A 23,301-nucleotide genomic window follows, 5' to 3' on the forward strand; every position below is an offset into this window, starting at 1 on the left:
TAATGCAATTTCTCAAGCAATTGTATTTTTTTCTCAACTAAGCAACTTTCTCACGTATCCCACTCGATACCCAATTTTCGGTATCTATACACGTCCCTAACGGGTTGCGTAACCATTAGATTCCTGGACGTTGCCACGCTTAGCCACGTTTGCATATGTTTTAATTTAAACATATAATAACAAAACCTCTCATATATATGATTTAAATTTGAAAGTCTAACTATATAAATAAAAAATGTATTTATTAAATCAAATAAGTATTTTTTAAAAAAATAAAAAATATATAAAAAAATATTAAATCATACAAAATTATGATATAAATATACAACAATTTTTTTTAAACATAAACTATATCAAAATGTAAATAATATTTATTAATTATATATATTTTTAAAAAATTAAATTTTCGGGTAATCCATCATAATACGATTACTTTTCAACCCAAACGTGACTTTTTTGGTATTGAACCAAGTCGAGTTTGCGTATCATTCCTACTTTGATACTCAAAATTAAATCAACGATATTTAATAAGATTTATTATCTATCAAATCAAATCTAATCTATCTTCGGATATGATGAGGCCGAATTATGTAACAAACACAATTTATTTATTTTCACAAATACTAGTGTCCTTTCACATGTTTTAATTTTTTTATATTAAATTATTATTATTTTAAATTTTGAGAGATTATATTAAAATATAAATTTTTTAAACAAATTTATAATAATTTTTAAGTCATGAGTGAATGATTATTTAATTTAAAAATTCAAAAATATAGATATAAATAAATAAATATTTGATTAGGATTTGATATAATACATATTAGATGCTAAGGTACACAAGTTTAATGATAATTTTTATTAAATAAAAACAAAACATTTTGTAATTTGAGAAAATATATATTTCTAGTTTATAAAAAACATATAATGTCACCAAAACTATTTAATAGGTCTCTTGTGAGACGGTCTCACGAATCTTTATATGTTTGACGAGTCAACCTCACCAATATTCACAATAAAAAGTAATACTCTTAGCATAAATGGTAATACTTTTTCATGAATGACCCAAATAAGATATCCGTCTCACAAAGTACGACCTATGAGACCGTCTCACACAAATTTTTGTTTTAATCTATAATATAAAATTTGTATTCACAATATTATAATTATCTTTTAATTTTATTTATATTAAATTCATTTTAAATTAGATTAATTTCTAGCACTGTATACCTCTATCTTTAGAAGTTAACCAAGCAACAAGAGATTGAGATTGACGCAACTCCAAAGCAGCACCTTGCCTTATTCTGCAAATTCACATTCTCATTTGTATTTTTCCAACATCATCTTTCTCTTTTTCTTTTTCTTTTTCTTTTCCCCCATAATTCTCTTCTTTATTCTTTTTATTAAATCATCCGAGTTTCATACCGGAGTGCCCATCTCAAATTTAGGAACTCGCGATAGATATAAGATATTATTGAATCTTAAATTTATGAATTTGGTGTCGGACGAGCTGAAAATAATATATCTGTGAAACGGGTCAATCCGACTCATATTTGCCGTCAAATCAATATTTCGATATTAAAAGTACCATTTTTTGACGAGTTGGATGCGAGATTTAACGAAATCTATTCTATAAATAAGACAGTTACTAAAGATAAACAGAGTTTTGCTTCCCATGATCACCTCCGTCGTCGACGCAGTTATCTCCAGAGTCATTATCTAGGCGAATCCGATTCAAAACCAGCACAACATTTTGACCAACTAGTATAACCATATCGGGTGCCACCACAATTATTATCATCACATGAAACAAATTCAAAGTTTCCGTTTTTCTTTCGGATAAACTTGAATTTTCACCCGTATCTTCACGTGAAGCATTGGCCTTGGGGCTAGGAAAAGATCGTGTCTTTGTGTATATGTTGATCACTTGGTCGTGACCCGGAGATTGGATTGAGAAAAATTTCGTTGTCTTGTTTTGATCATTTTATTTTTCTGGGATTTGATTGATATATGGCTCTTCATCGTGATGATGATGATGGTTTTATCCAATCTGGAGGAGGGGACATCGAGAATCGTGGGGAGAGAATGTCATTCGACAGAAGAGAAAGCGACGCGTCGTGGGAAGGAGACGTGTCGGGGCCGTTGCTGGGTTTGAACAGCAGAATCAACACCACTTCCCAGATTGCCGTTGTTGGCGCCAAAGTTTATCCAATTGAAAGCCTGGATTATGAGTATGATTCAATGTTTCTGTGTCTCACCGAAAAATACTTTAAGGATTATTTGTTGTGTCAAGTTATTTTATTATTTGAACATGTTTGAAACTCACTGATTACTCAAAAAGCTTAATCTTGGACTCATACATGTGTGTATTGTAAGATAATTTCCGAGATCTTGATAACTTCTTCTTTTAATTCATGAACTTCGTTAGAGCCACAGAAGGGCAAACAAGGATGGTACCAATTAAGACTTAGGTGTCCATTTAATGTGTTTTGGGAGACGAAGCATGTATCTTTTAGAAAAATTAGAAGTAGATTCATTTTTTTCTATATGAGGTGAGGGAAGTTGCTCCTTCCCGACGGTTCCGCCACCGGGGGGGAAGTACTGTCGAAAAGGATTCTTCTATAGAGGTATAACAAATTAAACACACGTGGGATTCTATTCATTCCATATATGTATAAGCAACAATTAAGTTCGAAAATCTTGGTTCTCTGGGTTGGTAGGACTTGAAGAGGTCAATGCATTCGATTTCACTTCTCATTTGGAATTTAGTACTTTTGTGCAACATTTACATTTTAGTAATGCACGGTTTATAGATTCATAGGCAAGCCTAAAACTAGCCTAAAACTACTAGTTCTATAGTCCTTCATTCTCATGAGCTTGTTTGTTTTGTAAAGAAAATAAAATAACCTCTGATTCAATTTATTGCTACTATTTTGCAGGATTATTGAAAATGAACTCATTAAGCAGGATTGGAGATCTAGGAAAAGGGTTGAAATTTTTCAGTATATTTTTCTTAAATGGACACTTGCTCTTCTCATCGGACTACTCACTGGTCTTGTTGGTTTCTTCAATAATCTCACAGTTGAAAACGTTGCTGGTTTTAAGCTTCAAGTTGCCAATAATTTGATGCTCAAGAATCAGTAAGCTCCACTCGTACTTGTTTTTTAGAATTACATAAATGAAATAAATTTGCTGATTAGTTGTACTGTGCTGATTCTAGTAAATATATCGTCGCCACAATCTTCTATCTAAAATGTTTTTTTAGGAGTCTTCTATCTGATATGTCGAGCCTGCTCTTAAGGTAATGATAGATGTTTAACATGGACTATGACACAAAACGACCAAAAATGAGGCTGAGATCCACATCAAGAATGAAGCTGATCTTTAACATGTAATGTTCTCTCATATTGTCAAAGAAGGTAACATCATGGTGGATACATTTGCAAATTTGGCAATTGTGGAAAGAAGGTTTGATTTTTCTTTGGAAAAGTTCCTTAATCGGACATCTGCACCTTATCAAAACTATATATAATTGGTTTTCCTTTTATTACAAATATTTAATGGTGTTGTTTTCTTTCGTGGCAATTTTGGACTATTCCCTTCTAATATATGTTGTTCCTTTTCTTGCCACGCACTAATAGGGGATACATGATTGACCAATTGTTTATGCTGAGAAGGTGTTCTTAAAAATGTACTTCTTTAAAATTTTAGCAGATTATTTGAAGAATGTTCTGAAACGCTTTTGGACAGTTCTATTTAGGTTTCTTGTACCTTTATTCTCATGAAGTTTGAGGATGAAAACACAGTTAACACGGCAGAAGGATTTTCTTTGATCTGTATATTGTTGAAATTAATGATTGATTCATCTGCTGCTAATTCAATAAGAACAAAGAATTTTTATTCTAACGCAGGCCTTTACCAGCATTTGCAACATATGCCGGTTTGAATTTGATTTTGGCAATTTGTGCTGCAGCACTATGTGCCTTTATTGCCCCGGCAGCTGCTGGTTCTGGAATCCCGGAGGTGAAAGCTTATCTTAATGGCATAGATGCTCATTCCATTTTGGCTCCAAGTACCCTACTTGTAAAGGTTTGTAGGACTTTCTGTTTGCGATACTTTTCTTTAAAATCGTGCAATTTCCAAACATCATGTATCAATCTCTCTTACCAAGGGAATTTGTTACTTCTAAGAGAGGTCTTCACGTGTCTAACTGAATATATGAGCTAATAACTGCCAACATTTTCTCCGTGCACAAAAGTCGTGTCAATTTTAGAGATGTTCGTGTTAAACTAATTGTTTGAAGCTATCTTGCATGGATAAGAGTATGGGTATCGTATCGAATACGACACGGATACGACGATATGACAAATTTTGAAAATATCTGACACGATACGGCTGAGATACAACAATGATTAAAAAATATATATAAATTTAGTATTAAAAATTATAGAGGATGTTATGGAGCTGTAAGATTGAAATGCAGGTTTAGGGTTCAACGCACCTAGGGAACGTGGCTAGGGTTCATGGCTGGCTAGGGTCGTGAGGCTAGGTCTAGTTCACTGGCTAGAGTCGCGCGCGCTGGCTAGGGTTCGCCTCTGGAGCCACGCGTGCTGCTAGGGTTCGCTAGTTAGAGTCGCGCTCGGCTAGGGTTCGTGGCTGCCCAGTGTCGGGCGGCTAGGTTTCATTGTCAATGCGAGACTAGGGTCGCGAGGCTGGCTAGGTCAAAGCAGGCAAGTTCGATTCCATTTTTGTAATTTAACCCCTAAAACTTTTAAATGTGCAATTTCGTCAAAACGTATCCCCGCCGTGTTCGAGACTTAGGCTGGTCAAACCTACAAAATATCAACGACACAAATTTTGCCATGCCGATAATATTTGTGCTACATAGGTTTGAAGCAAATGTTTTGGATAAATACACAAATAGAACTGAATTTTGATTTGCATGTTCTTGTTAGAACTTGCTTGCCTTGCCTCACTTATAAGGCTTTGATTTTTCATTAATAAAGCAAGATGAATTCGAACTTTTTGTAGATTTTTGGTTCTATTCTTGGAGTTTCCGCTGGCTTTGTTGTTGGTAAGGAAGGACCAATGGTTCATACTGGTGCATGTATAGCAAACTTTCTTGGACAGGGAGGGTCTCGCAAATATCATCTGACTTTGAAATGGCTCAGATACTTCAAAAATGATCGAGATCGAAGGGATTTGATTACTTGTGGGGCAGCTGCTGGTGTGGCTGCTGCTTTCCGTGCCCCAGTTGGAGGTGTTCTTTTTGCTCTTGAAGAAGCAGCATCGTGGTATCCATCCTCTCCCTGACTCTTCATGCAAGTCTTATTCTTTCAATTATGGCTTTGAACTATGCTGAATATATATACTCTATCGATAAAGTGAATGACATTTTTGTATTACGGAAATGTATGATCAAGGTTATTTTCTATGCTGGTTGCTTCCATTTTTCCCCCTGCTAAAAAAATAAATCATAACAATAAAACAATTGAATCTAAAACCTTGAAGTTTGGGTCATGATACAATGGAATTTAACAAAAACAAATGAAATAATATTTCACTTTTTTGTGGCCCTCCTTGCGAACCTGATGTGGGTACTGCGTATTTGCTACTCATCTGAGCCTCTTTACTCAGTTACATGTGAATAAGATATTGCTCAAGAAAAAATCTTTATTCTAAAACAAGTAGATACAAGAAATAGCAGCAGCTGGAGCGAACCTTTAAAGCAGCTGCTGTTAGAAAATGTTGCTGCGAACCATTTTTGTCATGGGGTATGTCTTTGTTTTGAGAATGATCTAAAAGAGCACTCAATTGTATTGCCTCGCTGAATAATGACATCAATGATGTTTTGAAGAAAATTGATTGTTTTCTTAAGCTAAATTTACATAAACAGGTTTTTGCTCAAATTTCTTTGATTCTACCAAGTTATGAACTCATATTTTATGGTTTTAGGTGGCGGAGTACTCTTCTTTGGAGGACCTTCTTCACAACTGCCGTTGTTGCGGTGGTGCTGAGATCTCTCACACAATTTTGTCGCAGTGGTAAATGTGGACTGTTTGGACAAGGAGGTTTAATTATGTTTGATGTAAATTCCGAGATCCCTGCTTATAACACCCCAGATCTTCTTGCGGTTATATTCATTGGGGTTCTTGGAGGCATTTTTGGCAGCATTTACAATTATCTTGTGGACAAGGTCTTGAGAACTTATAGCTTCATCAACGAGTATGCAAGTTTACCTCTCTTCTCTTAGCACTAATATACTGATAAGCAAGAAAATCTATTTATTTTGATAACCAAAAAGATCTAACTAATAACAACCATTTCCTGTCTTACATTGGTGAATGAATTATGCTCAAGGTTTACCGAAAGGGAAATTATGCATAAACTTGAAATTTAATACACCCATGCTGACTTGTGTTTGTTTTATCTGTTGTCATTACAATTTGATACCATATTCTATAGATCATCTGTTATCATTTTGTGTATTACTGCATTTATTTTTGAATAATTGATTTATACTGTCACAGGATATTTATCAATCTTCTACCTTATTCAACAATTACATGCAGGAAAGGCCCTACATTCAAGATCCTACTTGTCATGTCTATATCCCTTTTAACCTCTTGTTGTGCCTTTGGCCTTCCTTGGATTGTTCCGTGCACCCCATGCCCTAGTGGCTTGCAAGAAGAGTGCCCCACGATAAGCCGTTCTGGCAACTACAAAAGCTTCCAATGTCAGCCCGGATACTACAATGATCTTACTTCCCTTTTCTTTAACACCAACGATGATGCCATCCGCAACCTGTTTAGTTCTGGAAGCAAGAAGGAATTTCAGATATCCTCACTGTTTATATTCTTTATTGGTACATACTGCCTTGGGATTGCTACTTACGGTATTGCTATCCCTTCTGGGCTCTTTATTCCTGTCATCCTTGCTGGTGCCTCCTATGGCCGTCTCGTAGGAAGACTCTTGGGATCAGTGTCAAATCTTGATGTTGGGCTCTTCGCGATACTTGGAGCTGCTTCTTTCCTTGGTGGCACGATGAGAATGACAGTGTCTATTTGTGTGATACTCTTGGAGCTCACCAATGATCTATTAATGCTACCGTTAGTGATGCTTGTTCTTCTCATTTCAAAAACTGTGGCTGATAGTTTCAATAAGGGTGTGTACGACCAAATCTTGAAACTGAAAGGTTTACCTTATATGGAAGCTCATGCTGAACCATACATGAGACATTTAGTTGCTGGTGATGTTTGTTCTGGTCCATTGATAGCATTTTCTGGTGTTGAAAAGGTGGGTAATATTCACCATGCTCTAGAAATGACTGGGCACAATGCCTTTCCTGTGATCGACGGCCCCCCATTCTGCGATGCACCAGAACTATGTGGGCTGGTTTTGAGGTCCCATCTACTTGTTCTACTCAAAAGAAAGAAATTCACTAAGAGCAAGATCTTGTCCGGTTCAGAAATCCTTAGAACTTTTCGCGCGTTTGATTTCGCCAAGGCTGGATCAGGAAAAGGGCTTAAAGTTGAGGATTTAGAACTCAGTGAAGAGGAAATGGAGATGTATGTTGATCTCCATCCAATCACTAATACATCTCCATACACAGTAGTGGAGACCATGTCTCTAGCCAAAGCTGCTGTTCTCTTTCGAGAACTCGGCCTCAGACACCTGTGTGTTGTCCCAAAGAAACCAGGGGTAAGTGACACAAACTTTTAATGATTTTTCTTCTCTAACTTCTTTAACATATCTGTATTTGCAGCGGCCTCCGATCGTTGGGATTTTGACGAGGCACGACTTGATGCCTGAGCATGTTCTGGGACTCTACCCTCAACTTATTCCTCACAAGTAGCCATGGTAACTGCTTGGCTTTTGATTCTTTATGTGAGTGAGAAGGGATTGACCTGCAAGTTCCGAGGCTTTACTTGTGAAATCAGTCTATTCTCAACTTTCACATTCATCAAAAGATTCAATGTACATCATACTCATTACTGAATATATTACTATGAAACTTTTTTTTTTTTTAATCTGTTACAATCCCATGAATGATCAATTCGTTGGCAAATTGGGTTGCAGAATGTTGAATTGTCTTAAATCTTTGCCTAAATTAATAATGTATTTAAATATTTTATCTTTTTAAATATAAAAAATCACTAAATGATGAGGTGGTTAATGTTGTTGGTCCTAATTTCAATCAAATTTTACATATTTTAATAGTAAAAAAATATGTAGGTCGCATTTTATTATTAATAATTGACGTTGTTTATCACGCAATGCAGATCTGAATTAAAAATATTTTTGTTAAATTCATAGAGATCATATCGAAAAATAAAAACCAAAGTATTTTATAATATTTTTTTTTTTATGTTAGACCCATTTTTAATAAGATTCCGGCTAGAAGCATACAAATACTATAATGTGCTTCTCAATAGCGATAATTGAAAAATTTAAAAGGATATATAAATATAAATGAATGTTTTATTGAGATATGATAATCACATATAAATTTAATTTTACTAAAATATGTTTTTATTATATTTTTTTATTAAATGAAGATTAAAATATGTATTTTTTGTTTATAAAAAATTAAACAATGACCTCAAAATTAGTTATTTTATGCCTCTCATATATTGTAATATAATATAAATACATATATACTGATTGTTTATACTTTTGTCAATAAATAACATAATTAACAAAATTATAATGCCTAAATTGTATCACATGCACACAATCAACTATGGTAAGTGGTATAGATGAATCCGGAATATATACAAACTCTCATGAGACTGTTTCATATGTCATTTTTTTGAGATAAATCTTTTATTCAACTCGATCTATGAATTTTTTTTATTTTTTATATCAAAATTATTATTTTTTTTATTATTGATATAGATCGAGATATTATTTTTCAAAATTATATATCGACCCAAATTGAAATAAAAAATAAACTATATTTGTTCAAGTTCGATTGTTTTTTCCAACTTAAATTTCAAAATTTATTCAGTAAATATTTGGATTTGAGCTCAAGTTTGATGTCTGTCAATTAAAAAAATTATTAAAGATATATTCGGAAACGTTATTAATTCATATGAGCAAGGCTCCCTCAGCTTGGGGTGGCGCACACACAAAGAGCTAGCTAATGTACTTTGGTTGGCGCCTCTCATTTCAAATTCATCCTTAATCAAAGCAATCTCACAAAGATTGGAACCCTATTTTTGTAATCATTCCAGGTGTCGTCGAAATTCCTTGAAATACATAAGATGATTCTCAGAACTCCACCGCCGCGGAAGCGGAGGGCGGAAGCGCTGCTGCCGGAAGACCGTGCTGAAATGAGCCCTACTTCCAACAGGCAGCTGGTGATTTTCGAGGATCTGCTGGAGCCGGAACATTCTCACGACCACTCAATCCCCATTACATCCGATCAAATGCTCTGTACTTACCAATGCCGTCAGATGGTATAAGCTCAGTTCTTTTTTCCGATTCAATTGCTCTCCTTTTTATGCAGAGTTATCTCTATCTGATATGTTGGTAATATTTCATATTGTGTATTTATGAATTCAGTATTTGTTGGCTCCCGCGCGAGTTTTTTTTTTCTCCGTTGGTTTGTTTCTGCGGGTAATTGACTTGTTACACCGCTCTGGGGTTGGTACTGTGGGCATGAAGGACTGGCTCGATTTCTCATGCACTTTTTTGGGGGCCACTCTTCCTTTTCTTTTAATGAATTTGCTTGAGGAACTTTGATTGACAATTTCATGGCTGTAGCAATTTGTTCTTGTAGGTTAAATCAGAATTTTTTGATGCCTTGAGCAGTGCAGAAAAACAAGCTGGTGATTACCAAACTAAATTTGAAGCATTGAATGATGGTTTCAGAAAAACTGGTGAGATTGGGCTTATATATTTCTGCACCTCTTTAAGATCCATGATAACATGCACAACTGGAGAACAAAACAACGATAAGATGTTTCAAGTTCCTTGTCCTTTTACTTTTTCTCCATTATCTCTGTACTCATCACTTTCCACTACTCTCTCAGCTTTATGCCTCCAGTCAGTCATTTATGGACTCGTATCATTAAAAAGTTGTTCCTCTTCAGAGAATTATTAGTCCCTGTTGCTTTTGATAATTGAGAATGTAGTGATTAGAAATTATTAAGTTTTTGGCGTGGCTTGAACAGCTATGCTTATTAAGGATCCGGTAGTTATATTGGAATTGATAATGGGATTCATACTAACCTAAAATTCTAGAGTGGAACACTAACAGATATCACAATGGTTGTTTAGAAAGGAAAAACTACACTATGACCCCAAAATTAGTTAATCTAGCACTAGGCTCCCTCATGTAATATAATATAACAAGTATACCTATACAAATTGTTTATACTTTTGTTAATGAATAACGTAACTAACAAAATTATAATATCTAAACTGTATCACATGCACACAATCAACTATTGAAAATAGATATTTTTATCCAGCCAACTTCTTCTTATGGTGATTACCTGTTTGGGGTCTCTGGTTCTCATTCTCTTGTAACATGAAGAATATAGCATCTGTAAATTTTGATCTTTGCTTCTCTGATGCTTTGAGTGTTTTCTCTCCACCACTCTTGAACCATTTTTTTTACTGGTTTTACATTGATGTCTTTTGTCAGCTTCTTAACTGATTATGTTGAACAATTGAAGTGCCAGGTTTAAATTTTTTTATTTTCAATCTCTAAGTTTTCCCCGTGTTTAAATATTTCCATGAATTGGAATGAGGGAACTCTGTATAGTTAAAGTTCTTATGGAGATAAATTACTTATTCATATAACTGAAAAACTCATTCAATGTCATCACCCACGATCTCACAGTTCAAAGGAAAACAAAATTTTTTTTACCACTAAAGACAATTCTAGATAGTTTATTTAGATGTATTTGATCTATTTGCTTCTTTATCTTTCATCATGCACTCCAGTATATTTGTTCATGATCTATTTCAAGCATTAACATGCCCATGCCCTATTTTTGAATTTTTTTGATGATATGTCTAAAATGATATTGTGAATGAAGGTAGTGATGTTTAATTTAATTTTAGTTTGAATTATTTAGAAGCTGAGAGAAAGAAGTTACGAGATCAACTATGTAATATGGAGCAAGAACTGGCTGCAGCTAAAGGACGTGAGCTGATGTTGCAAGAGCATCTGAGAAAGGAGGTTGATTTTTCTCAAGAACAGCTCAAAAAACAATTACAATCCTTTAGTGAACTTGAGGTGCGGCAATTTATTGTGATTTAAGTCTAATGCTGTATTTTTTGTGCCATTGGATTTTTGAGCTGTGACATCAGGCAAACTGAGGGATCATTTGATTTCACGAGTTGTTTCAGTACTCTGTGTTTTTATGTCTTGTTTTTTTCATTAGTCTAGCATACGTAGAGACTAGAGATGATTCCGTAATTATTGATGGTAGCAATAGGGGCCTCATGTGCTCATGTGCCAATGAAGGAGAAATGAAACACGCATCTGGTTATTGCGCTAACAGTTTTTTTAGAAACAATCCAAGAAGTGTTGTCTTTTTTGGATCGAAAATTGTATTTTAGAAACTCTTATCAAGTCTATATTTGGGAGGAATTCTCTATCTGTTTTTTGTCACTGAAATTATTTAAACTTACAGTATTGAGTAGTGTACCAGTGTTCTATTTTTTTTATGTATGTGATTTTTTAAATAAGTAAATACGATTTATCATACATTTGAGTAAAATGGTTAAATTTGTATTAATAAAAATGTTTTTAGAAGTGTAAAAGTATAATTGGAAACATATTTATCTAGAAATATAAAGTTTAATTATAAAATACACAAATAGAAATTTAAAAAATGCAAACACTTCTGATTTATTATTTACATTTAGATGATAGATTACAGATATAATGAGAAGTGAATGTGGAATAGATGAAGTAGGGTGAATTGGGTGAAATATTGATTAAGGCCTAAAGGGAAAAGGTAAAAACGAGGTTCTAGTTAGTAAAAAATTAAAATTAAAATTAAAAATTAAGAAAACAAAACTGAAACAGGGGGACCTTGTTTCTATTTATTGTTTCTCCAGAAATAGGTGCTTCCAAATAGAACCATATACCTGTTCTTGGTTTTGGAGAATTAGAAAACAAGAATGAGCTGTTTTTGGTCTCCCAAATTGGTCCACCGAATGGTAATTTGTTGATTTAACATGGAAATTACATTTTAAGCTTTTGAGGATGAAATTCCTAGGCCGCGTAACATTGAGATATTGCTCACGATCAGCGCATTCTTATGAGTTCGTGTCTGAGATAACCTAGTGTGTGCATTACATGGTTTGGACGGTTTTGCCAATTTTTTGGCCCTGCCAGTTCTTGCGATTTTCAAGTTAGTTCTATGGCTGTGCCAGTGGACCCCTAAGCTCACATTTTGTGGGTCAATGTAGGTTGAGCAGTTTATATTTGTCTTTATCTGACTCTCACTTTCTGTGATGGCTGAGAGAAAGTGAGGACATAGTAAGATTTTACTGTTTTCTTGGTTTGTTTTTCAGAGACTAAATTTCATTTGTTTGTACATGAAGCAGTAAAATCACTGACGATTGCATAATAGTATGTTTGTTGAACCTTGCATTGCCTTGAATTTTGAAATTGCCACCTTTTCTCCTACAATACTAATATGTTGTCTGCTAGCTATCGGATTGAGTGTGGTGATATCTGGATTAGCCTGATCAATTGGTGCACCTCGCTATCATTTTATTCTGTTTTACTCTGTCCCAGTGGCAAGTATGCATACATCTCAGACTTGGTGCTTGCAATAATCTCTCAGCAAATGATAATTTTGGATTTGGTCTCTTTATAGTTAGAACTTCTTACCTACTTATGCTTTGAATCTCCTGAAATACTTAAACCACATTTTGTAAGGAAATACGGGGTATCTACAAGTACATACATAATTTCTATATAATGTCTACATCGGCATGAGCCACATCTGATATCCTAATGGTTTGCATGAAAATAGATATATTCATTTTCTATCTGAGATTAGTTCTAATATGACAATGGAGAACCAACTGATTAGGGGCGCTCTTAAGTGTCCTTTTGAGTTTTTTAACTCTTGATGGATGAAACCCTCTATTCCAATGCATGTCATTAACTCCAGTACCACCAGCCACAGATGATCCTCCTTTAAAGGTCTGACTACCAATTGGAGAAAACAAATTGTAATCATCTGACTTGAACTTGAATGTTGTACTTATTTTTGATGCACCATCTGACTTTTGAATTAATGTGCATTTTCCCCAAAATTTATTTCTCAAGGGTCTTTCTTTGATATGGAATATTCATATAATTTTTTATATTACTTTACTCGAACATTACGTAATACATATTTAGTTCAGAATCAAGACAAATGATATATTATTGGACTGAGGAAATAATGATGTATTTTGGGTATCCACAACATCAAAACCTAACCGAATCATTTCAAGACCAGTTCTCAAATTGTCATGTACGAATGGACAGTTTCTAGCTGGCATTTGGATTACCCAACTTTAATTGCCTGCATTTTCGTTAACCTTTTCAATCCAAATGTACTCACATGTGTTCCATGTGAATTAAATTTGAGGTTCTATTGGTAGAGCCATCAATTCGGATTTGGCCCATCGGGCCAACCCGTCCCGTCACTAAAAAGGGCGGGTTGGGTTGTGATTTCGGCGGTCCGCCAATTTTTTTTTATAAATTATATTATAATTATTATTTCTTATATTTTATGTGTTGTTGACAAGTTTTGAAAGATTTATATTATTTGAAACGATTTATTTATGGTAGATAAGTTTTGAAATATTTATATTATTTATAATAGTTTATGTATAATTGATTAATTTTCAGTATTCTATATTGCACCTATGCGGCCGTCTAGAGCGGCGCACCGAAAAGGTGCTAGTCGGCCTTGGGGTGGTAGGACTCTGGCTGTATTTTCGGCTGGGTCAGTCAAGTTGACTGAGAACAACGAAGATTTCGACGACGACGGTCTTCCATAATTTCTATAGCCGATGAGATTCTAGGCATGATGAACAATGAAAATGTGAGAAAGGAAGGAGAAGAAATGAATGAAAATGACATTAATAAGTTGTGGTTAGGACAAGAGAAAAATGAAAAATATCAATATTTTTTTTAAATTTTGGGCCAATTAATGGACAAACCCATTAATTTTTAAATTGGCCTAATCCCCAATAACTAATATATTAAACATATTTCTTATTTTTTTTATCATCAATAACAGATTTATTACTTGTGTCATGTCCCTGCCTAGCCGCTAGACACTGGTCTAGCATACGACTAGTACCTACTGCTAGACCAACGTTTAGCGACTTTTAGAACTTTTAGAACCTTGTTGATTTTGAAAGAATTGTATTATTTATTATAATTTATGTATGGATGATGAATTTTGAAATTAGTATATTATTTACAATTGATTATGTGTGTTTTTTTAAAAACAATTCCAATTTTTTTTATTTTTTACTAATTTTTTTTTGTCGGGATTGGCTTGCCTAACCCGTAATATGTGGGGGGTTGGTTTGGATTTAGGTTTTTCCAACCTGCCTAGTTGGCGGGGCAGGCCACGGGCCGAGGCCGGCTGGAAGCCTGTCTGGCAGCTCTATCTATTTGGTTCTCTTGAAGCATGAACATAGATTGCCATGCTTCAAATTTGTATATATTTTCAATAATTTGGATGAGAACTATTTCTAAAGTGCTATTGCTTTATTGTGCCCTCAACTATTCTGGAACTCTATGATTGCTGCAATTTGACTGCTTTGAACTGCTGTAGTAAACACTCTCTTTCCCCCAGTGGACTACTGCATTATAGAACCTATGAGCTGTTAAGTTTTTAAGATTCACGTTGTAGTCATTAATAGTTGTCTCTGTCCAATTGTAGTATAATGATTTTTTACTTCAATTTCTACCCTTCCCTACGAGCCTCTCATAAATTCTATTTCTGTGATCTTACATATGTGAATTCTCTAACCTTATTATTTGTCTGTGTTTCAGCTTTTCTTTCAACTTTTTTACTACTGTGTTTATTTCACTTAAATAGTTTTTAAACACCATTTCCTTACCATCTGGTTCTTCTTACCATTTTCCTGTTTGCACCTGTTCTGTTGTATTTGGTTTTGTAGGTTAAGTTCCGAAATGAGATGGATCTTCGCAAAAAAGCTGAGTTGTCTGCATCCAAAGCTGATGAAAAAGCAAGCATTTTAGATGGAAAGCTCAGTGCTTTAGCTGGAAGCGTTGACAAGGAGAAAAGACGTCTTCAAAATGAGATTGTACAACTGAGAAATGAATCGAAGTTTTCCATTTCTAGAATAAGAGCTGAGGTTGGTACTTCAACTTTGTTTACCGGGATAACGCTATTCATGGTCATTTAGTATTTAAATTTCATTATTTTTTTCAGCTTGAGAAAATGCAGTGCAGAGCTGAAAATGCTGAAAAAGAGTCAGCACTAGTGAACGAACAATTGGAAAAATTTAAGAAGCGACTTGATGAGGTAATTTTTTTTTTAATTTCTCGTCGTAATATATTTTTTTATGTTCAGATGAATTTAAGCCTGAAATATTGTTTGCTTGCTTACCATGAAATTTTGACCTTTGTGGCTAAATGTGTGTTGAGGTGAAGTATATTCTCGTGTTTCTCTATTTTCAGTATGCATGAAGCATGAAAGTGGGTTCATTCTTGTCCATGTTAAGGATAAAAATGTACCTGTCTTATTGTCAATGTAATGGACAATAATTATCAATCTCTTTTTTTCACGTTCATGTACTTCATTGAATCCTGTGTAATTATTGCATTATGATAGGCAATCAATTTCTTTTCCACTGTTAACAGTGCATGCAGGAAAAATTGGCGGTAGAAAAAAAGTTATCCACCTTAACATGTCTGGAAGCTCCTTCCAAGGATGCTGATTTACTGGTGAAACATTTGCAAGATGAACTAAGGAACTATGTAAGCCGTGTATTGTGCATTGTAAATTTTTGAATGTTTCTTGTTAGGTCCAGAGGTTTTGTATTTGCTTCTTATGGTCATCAATTCATGAAAAATTTAGATGGAAATCGGACGTAAAAATAATGTAGTCCATGTGTGATTGGGCATGTTACAGACTATAATGTTAAATGCCTCACATTTATAGTGGTTCAAGATTTTGTAATTTAGATGAGGTGGTCATTCAGTAACAAGAAAAACTAGGGAGTGAGCTACTAGCAAATATCCTCCGTAATGAAGAAGTATCCTGTTTGTAAGTCGTCATCTACATTATTGCGGTACACACTTTTAGCTTAGGAATCATTGTAAATTTACATCCACCTGGTAGTTCACATAAATAAAGTCGCAGCATTAGTATTTGGTGCGTGGGGTTTATGATGATTGCAGTGACTACCATTTTCTTGGTGCTTCTTCAATCGAGAATCAATCAGTTAAAAGTCCCTACCCTATATTTCTTGCATATCTTATTATCCTAGACCAGAGATTTCCATACTGTAGTCATCCATTATAATGTCGATCCATTACGTTGTTGTAACTTGGCTCAATCTGTCATCAGGAGTCTGAGGTACGTGAAGCAAGAAAGATAAAAGCTTCTCATGATAACATTGAGTTGTTGAAAGAAAAATTGCATGAAGAAAAGAACCGCAGAGAGAGGACAGAGATGGACTTGCTTAAATTAGCTGATCTCCAGTCGAGCATGAAGAAGTTGGAGGATGAATTGTCTACATGGAAATCAGTGATCAAGGAAATACCTGGTGTATCATCTGCAGATGATATACCTCTCAAGTTTGCAGCTTTACAGAAGTATGCTACTACTTAGTCAGCCTTTCTTTTATACTTAGTTATATATCCTTTTTCTGTTTTTACTTAGATGCTGTATAAGTTAAAAATTATGACATTATTTAAACGTAAACCTCTCTCTCTCTCTCTCTCTCTCTCTCTGTCTCTCGCTCCCCCTTTTTTTCTGTCATGTATTCAACTTTTATGTACTGCCGGTACTTCTGCTATTACGAATATCAAGAATGTCTACCGAAACTGCTGGATCATTTAATGTCTATATATTTATCTAACTTCTATTTCTCCGATTGAAAGTAAATGAATTTGAGAAAAGAAATGTAATAACTGTGCCTCTTGCTGTATTAACTGTAGTTTTGCCTCATGAACTTTAACGATTATCGTCTGATTTCATTTGGGGTGGGCCAGATTGTTCATGTTGTTCTGGTGTATTTTCATGTCTGAATTTTTACTTTCTTAATGCACTATAACGCTATTGCAGGGAGGTGGTTGATAGCATGATTAGAGAAGGTGAGGCCCAGGCAAGGATGAAACAAATACAAGTGGCTCTTGATACTTCAATACTTGATAAACAACAAGCTGATACTGATGCTATGATGGCAACAGTGAAGGCAGAGTCCTTTAAAGCAGAAATCCAAAGGCTAGAGTTCATGGTTAGTATTTAGTACTACATTAAATGAGTTCTGGTCGTTAGATGCTTTTAAATGAATTGTGATTCTTTTATGTTGACCTGGATAACTGCTGAGGAATTTGAGATTATCTTGGAAAAATATTTTGTACCTTTAGTACACAAAGCCAACTAATTCTGCTAATTGATTTAGCTACTTGGCTGTTGCAGCTTGCTTCAATTACAGAGGAAAGAGACCGCTTGAGACATGTTGTCAGTGGTTTGAAAGACCACACAAATCTTCAAGGTGGAGCTGAATCAGTCAGTGGAACTATTGTTCAGGTTATAGAGTGCCATTCTTCCTTTGCTTCTAACTCATCCTGTTATCTTTCTCAGTTTATATAATTAACAATCTATCATGTTGACAGGAGCTTGAAATGTCCCTTTCCAAGAAGGAAAACTATTCCATCGAACTAGAAAAAAATTTAGTTGAACTGAAGGAGATTAATAGCCGTCAATATGATGAAATAAAGCTGCTGAATGAGAGGTTAACCAATGAAGCAAGAAGATTGAAGATGTTAGAGAGAGAAGATGATCGTCTTCGATCAGAGATATCTTTGTTGGAGTCCAAGGTGTGAGTGTGTTTCAAGGAAAATCTACTCTGTCCAACAATTTTTTGTGATCCTTGCTATCTTCACCATTGTCTACTATTCTCATGCTTCTAAAGTTTAACATGACAGTGATTAACGTGAAAGTTCTCACATATTCCAAAAAGTTGATAGTTTGACCAGCGAAGAACAAATAGAATTCGATACTTTGAACTAAATGGCCATAAACTATTTTTTTGTTGGGAGGATTAGATATTCTTTTATTTTACTGTAATAATGAGAATTTGAGCTGATGTCCACTGGAAAAGAGCATAGCAGAAAGCTGGAATAACTTTCTATGTGTGGTAAGCTCCACTAATTACCCTGGAAGCTTTAATATATTCTTTAGGTCAATGACAGCCAACCTCATTTTTTTTTATATTTATTCCTTCTTTATGCTATTTTATTCTCTACTTGTTTACTGGCTTGATTTTTAATTCTGCGGACTCAGCTAAATTATTCTTCTGGTCTTATACCATAGCAAGTTACGAAACGTTCCCCAGGAAATGATAACTAATCATGAAATTGAAATTTCATAATATGGGTGCTTTTATCTGAACTGCCATGAAATGGATAATTATAAATAGCAGCTGATAATGATTGATATTTTCGTTTATTTTTTCCTTGTCTGAAACCATAAATTATTTCTGGTATGATTCTTTATTCTCTAGTGGTACTTCTATTGCTCTTCTTTATGATGATGAATCTTATTGCTTCTACAGCTGGGACATGGGGATTTTTCTTCTGCTAATACAAAAGTTCTACGAATGGTTAACACCCTAACAGTTGACAGTGAGGCAAAACAGACAATTGAGGCGCTGCAAAATGAGTTGCAGAAGACCAAGGAGAAGTTACTTGCTGTTGAAGAACTCAAAAAGCAGTCACGTAAGAAAGATCAAGTTTTAGACTGTAAACCCTTGCATATTTTTTCTTTTAAAACAACTTGCATATTTATTTCTGTTGTTAGGATCATCATGGTATTGGTAATAACAGAGCACAGTCAGGTTGTTTATTACTTTTATTGTTCCTCTGCACCAAGTTGAAAAGTGCGCTAAGGGGGGTGTATGTGTGTTTCTTGATTGTGAACCCTTTACCCGATCAGATCTGTTGCGTGACATCCAATACACTACAGATGTATGATATTTCACTTCAAGCATGCTATAAAATTCCGCCTCATAGGAAGAAAAGAGTGATCCATGGGATATACATCCCACCAAGTATGAGTGTATGACATGAAATTTATTTTTTCCATTTTTATTTTTGCCACACTGAGGAAAATTAATTACTAGTGGTGCCACCTTCGCATAATTTATGTGATGTAACATAAACACATATTGAGCTTCGAGAGATTGGCTGAAGTTAACTCTAAGAAAACTCAGTCGCAGGAAATTATATTACAAATAATTGTTTTTTAAAAATAGATAGATGAAGACTGGTGTTATGGTGGAGCTTTTTATTCTAACCTTCCTCTCTAGTAAAAAGGGAAGCAAACTTAATGTGTAAGAAGATGAATATATCAGAGCTTGCTATTGCAATTTGTCATGAGAACCACTCTACAATCTGCTCAACAACATTGCATAAATGAAGAGAACTGTGGTAAATGCTTAGTGAACTAATTCCGTTGTTTCTGGTGGCTGTTGATATGGCTTTGTTGGTTAAATTGTGCTGCGAAGCTGATGCTGGTACACTTGTTGATTCATATGTTGCTGGGAAAATTAAACAATTAAAAGAGCAAGTTGCAACTCTAGAAAAACGTGAGGAGAGGTGAGTGTGGAATACTTTCTCAGAGTTCTCTGTCACACATACCACTCCCTTTTTTTTGGAACTTAGGCATCTGCAATATATGATGCAACAGATACAAGACTGTTTTTGCAGACAGAATCTCTGTTTTCAGGCGGGCGTGCTGTGAACTTTTTGGCTACAAGGTATCAATTATCATATGCCAAAATCTTAGTTTTGGTTCTCAAACTATTATTACAAGTATTTCTATTCTCTTGGCAGTTGAATTGACTACCTCTAGACATTATTTTATGATTTCAAAACCCACTAGTTAAGTACCAATTATCTGTTCTCTCCAGACTTGTGTGCTACTTGTTTTTATATTATAAAACTTTTCATTTTCTTTTCCATGAATATTTTCAGTACCACTTCTCTTTCCAGTTTCACTTATTTCCAAATCAAAAAAGGGGAATGGTAAAAATTCTTGGTCCATATACGTTTAGTGATGGAAAAGATTAAAAAATATGATTTAGAGTGAATAGCAGTTTCTAAATCCCCCACACTTCAACCTGCCATCTCTGCGACACAAAACATGGATCACATTGTTTCAGTTCACACATGGCAAAAAGGGGTTGCTTCGTTTAACTTCACCCCAGGTCAATAAGGTCTACATTTGATGGTAATGCCTTATTCAAAAAAAGAAAAGCAAAAAAAAAGAACCTCTGATGCCCCTTTAAGAGAAACCCTGCAATTTTTAGCTCTTTAATTGAAGTTGGGAATTCAAATTCAAAATCGAGGGTATGTTTTGTGGGACAAAGAATTTTACACTGTAAATGGCAAAAGGGCAAAGATATATGAAGTCATGAGCGGTTGGCAGTATATAAGCGTCAAAACGGCTTTAGTTCCCATGCTCCTATTGTGTTGTTACTCCAATCATGTTATTTTGGGCTCTTATTTGGCATTTATTTGAAACGAATCTAACTGAAGGAAAACATTTCCATATGGTTTACTGTTTCTGTCTCCCAGGTGCAATGCTTTTCAATTCCATTTCGAAGCAGCTAATTATTCATTTTGTGACGTAAAATTGTTTGACTTATGTAATAATTGTTTAGTTTTGCTTCATAGATTTGATGTGCCTTTTACTTATAGTCTTGAATGAAGACAATATAATAGGTCAGAGGTCAACAAATATCAGTCAAATCTGTATATTGAAAATTCAATGTTGAAAAATGACTACATAATGCTAATTGAAAAAAGTTGAACCAACTAAATTTTTTTCGGCTTGTTTTGATCGATTAAAATAATATTGTACGATTAAAATAACATTGAATTCTTTCACAATTGTGAGGCTCATACTTCATCATGCTACCCCTGGCCAAATGAATGTTCGCGTTTCCTTGCTTTTAGAGGTATCTTTTCATCTCCCAAGATGACCAAGCTCTTTCCAAAAGTGCCCTTGTGAGAATCGAAGATATGACTCGGACTAACTTGCAACTTTTAATTTGACATTAAAATGTTAAAAGTTTTCATAAATTTTGTTTCATTTTTCACTTTTAAAACCCGGTTCCAATTCATAATGATATATTTGGACGGATAATTTAAATGTGGAAAGGTTGACATTAAATTTCCCCTCCCCCCTTCTTGACCATTTGATCCTTTGAATACTACACTTCTCATGGCTAATATCAACGAAATACAAGGCAACAATATCAGACAAACTCGAGTAACTGCTCTTGTAACCGTCACTTGTCAAACTCAACTGCTTTGTCTGGAACCGTCACCTGTCAAAGTCAACTGCTTTGTTTGGATAAGAACAAGCCTAATTCCTGCTAGATGCATGTTTGTCCATTTGTCAAGTGTAATTCTTCTTGCTTGCTAGGCTTATGTGAGTTATATTCAGAAAATATAATCAAATACAAGTGTGATCAAACGTGAGAGAGTGACAGGCTTGAGCGTGCAAGTCTACCCGTAGAAGGGTTGAAAAAGTTAGCAATAAAGTGATTCTTAGATTAGATCTACCAATATCTTGACTATAATATTTCGAAAATGGTTCAGATTGTGATGGATGACCACCAGCGTTCAGATGGCATACCGGTCACGCGGTTTGTTCTTCATTCTATTTATGCTATGAGCGACGAGGAGAAGCTTGAATTTGAATATGAATCTGGAAACACAAAACTTATAGTAAGTGGGTGGTGGTTGTATCTCTCTGTTATTGTGGAGATTGACTTGATAAAATCTGAACTATTTGTTTTTTCCAACTTCTTATCATTCAAAATACTAGGTGAATGCATACACCAGGCAGCCTGAGATATCACGGCAGGTCTGAACTAAACATCTTTTGTTGCTTCTTTATTTTATTTCTTCATATCAGTGGTTTGATTGCAACCATTTTCTATAAAATAAGGGCTTTGAATTTTAAATTAGAAGTGGCATAATCTTGTCTGCGATGGAAGGACATTGCTAAATGAAATAGGATCTTGTTGGTTCACCTAGTTTGAATTTGCATAACCAATGGAAGTTAATTTTTTTGAATAGGATATCATGTCTTAAATGTTTTCTTTAGGCAAATCAATAATGTAGTAGCTATTTAAATTTTCATCCCTGCGTTCTCTAATATTCAATTGCATTCCCAGGAAAAAATGAGCTTATTCAGGTTTCATTTTTAATTTTCTTTGTCCGTAAAAAGCATTCTCGTCGATATCTTATGATGAAGATTGCTTGGGTAACGGAAATTGATTATTATGATTATTGTTATGCAAATGCATCTTTGTTATATTGTTCTTCTGACTTCTATTTTACGACAGCCCTGTCATTTCTTGATTTTTTGCATGCTACTTGGGGTCATCTTGGTATTGAACATCAGAATAGTAACTGCATAGAACATTTCCCGTGTTTAAGTGAAAAATCAACTGCAGAATTAAAAAATAATGCTTCGAACTGCTTGCAATCTCCAGTTTCGAACCTCTGCTGAAGGTATCTCATTCGCATGTCTAGTTTTGTGTTTGACAGATGTGATTTTTGCAGGTTGAAATATTTATTCGGAAGATGAATTCAATTCCTGCTTTCATTTCGAATCTGACAGTGGAGTCTTTCAATAAGCGTACTCTCTCATGAAATGTGGCACTCGATTTGCATTTGATCAAGCACTTTCTCAATGTTGATGGATGCATCACAATACTGATTGTAAGATATTTGTTTATTAATGTCTGGGAACCCCATTACTTGTAAGTATATTTAAGAACACTTTTGTATTGTTAGACATAATTATAAAATCCCCTTTGCACTTGCTTTGTTCTTCCTGAAGCACAAAATTTCCTTGTAGAATCATGTTTGCATTCAGACAATATGCCTGTGTAAATTGCTTGATCCCAAATTCGTCGGCGTGATAACTTAGCATCGAGCTTGGTACCGAGGGTGTAGAGGATGAAATGGCCCAATGCAAAGTCGAACCAGCTAGGCGACCTTTCCCCTCGTCTACAGAAATTATGTTCGGACTGGTTTATTTC

General features: G+C 34.7%; 2 protein-coding genes across 4 annotated transcripts; both read left to right on the forward strand.

Annotated features, from left to right (window-relative positions):
- Positions 1–1,642: 1,642 nt before the first annotated feature.
- On the forward strand, positions 1,643–7,957 carry LOC140813908 (chloride channel protein CLC-c). 2 transcript variants are annotated; one of them, XM_073172721.1, is made up of 8 exons: positions 2,165–2,231; positions 2,940–2,988; positions 3,083–3,140; positions 3,912–4,089; positions 5,032–5,294; positions 5,956–6,225; positions 6,573–7,701; positions 7,766–7,957. In XM_073172721.1, the coding sequence occupies exons 3-8, from the start codon at positions 3,127–3,129 to the stop codon at positions 7,853–7,855; spliced, it is 1,944 nt and encodes a 647-aa protein (XP_073028822.1). In that variant the 5' UTR covers positions 2,165–2,231; positions 2,940–2,988; positions 3,083–3,126; the 3' UTR covers positions 7,856–7,957. The 2 variants fall into 2 exon arrangements, with proteins under 2 accessions (XP_073028821.1, XP_073028822.1); XM_073172720.1 differs by having other exon boundaries at positions 1,643–2,231; positions 2,940–3,140.
- Positions 7,958–9,102: 1,145 nt separating this feature from the next.
- LOC140813653 (mitotic spindle checkpoint protein MAD1) lies at positions 9,103–23,106 on the forward strand. 2 transcript variants are annotated; one of them, XM_073172274.1, is made up of 16 exons: positions 9,103–9,461; positions 9,785–9,884; positions 11,091–11,251; positions 15,166–15,363; positions 15,441–15,533; positions 15,872–15,988; positions 16,581–16,828; positions 17,301–17,472; positions 17,658–17,768; positions 17,855–18,058; positions 18,796–18,958; positions 19,747–19,837; positions 19,929–19,998; positions 21,848–21,976; positions 22,077–22,115; positions 22,820–23,106. In XM_073172274.1, exons 1-16 carry the CDS (start codon positions 9,267–9,269, stop codon positions 22,907–22,909), a joined length of 2,181 nt encoding a protein of 726 aa, XP_073028375.1. In that variant the 5' UTR covers positions 9,103–9,266; the 3' UTR covers positions 22,910–23,106. The 2 variants fall into 2 exon arrangements, with proteins under 2 accessions (XP_073028375.1, XP_073028376.1); XM_073172275.1 differs by lacking the exon at positions 9,785–9,884.
- Positions 23,107–23,301: the final 195 nt, after the last annotated feature.

The sequence above is a fragment of the Primulina eburnea genome, chromosome 15, assembly GCF_022965805.1.
Source record: "Primulina eburnea isolate SZY01 chromosome 15, ASM2296580v1, whole genome shotgun sequence".
Taxonomy (NCBI): Eukaryota; Viridiplantae; Streptophyta; class Magnoliopsida; order Lamiales; family Gesneriaceae; genus Primulina; species Primulina eburnea.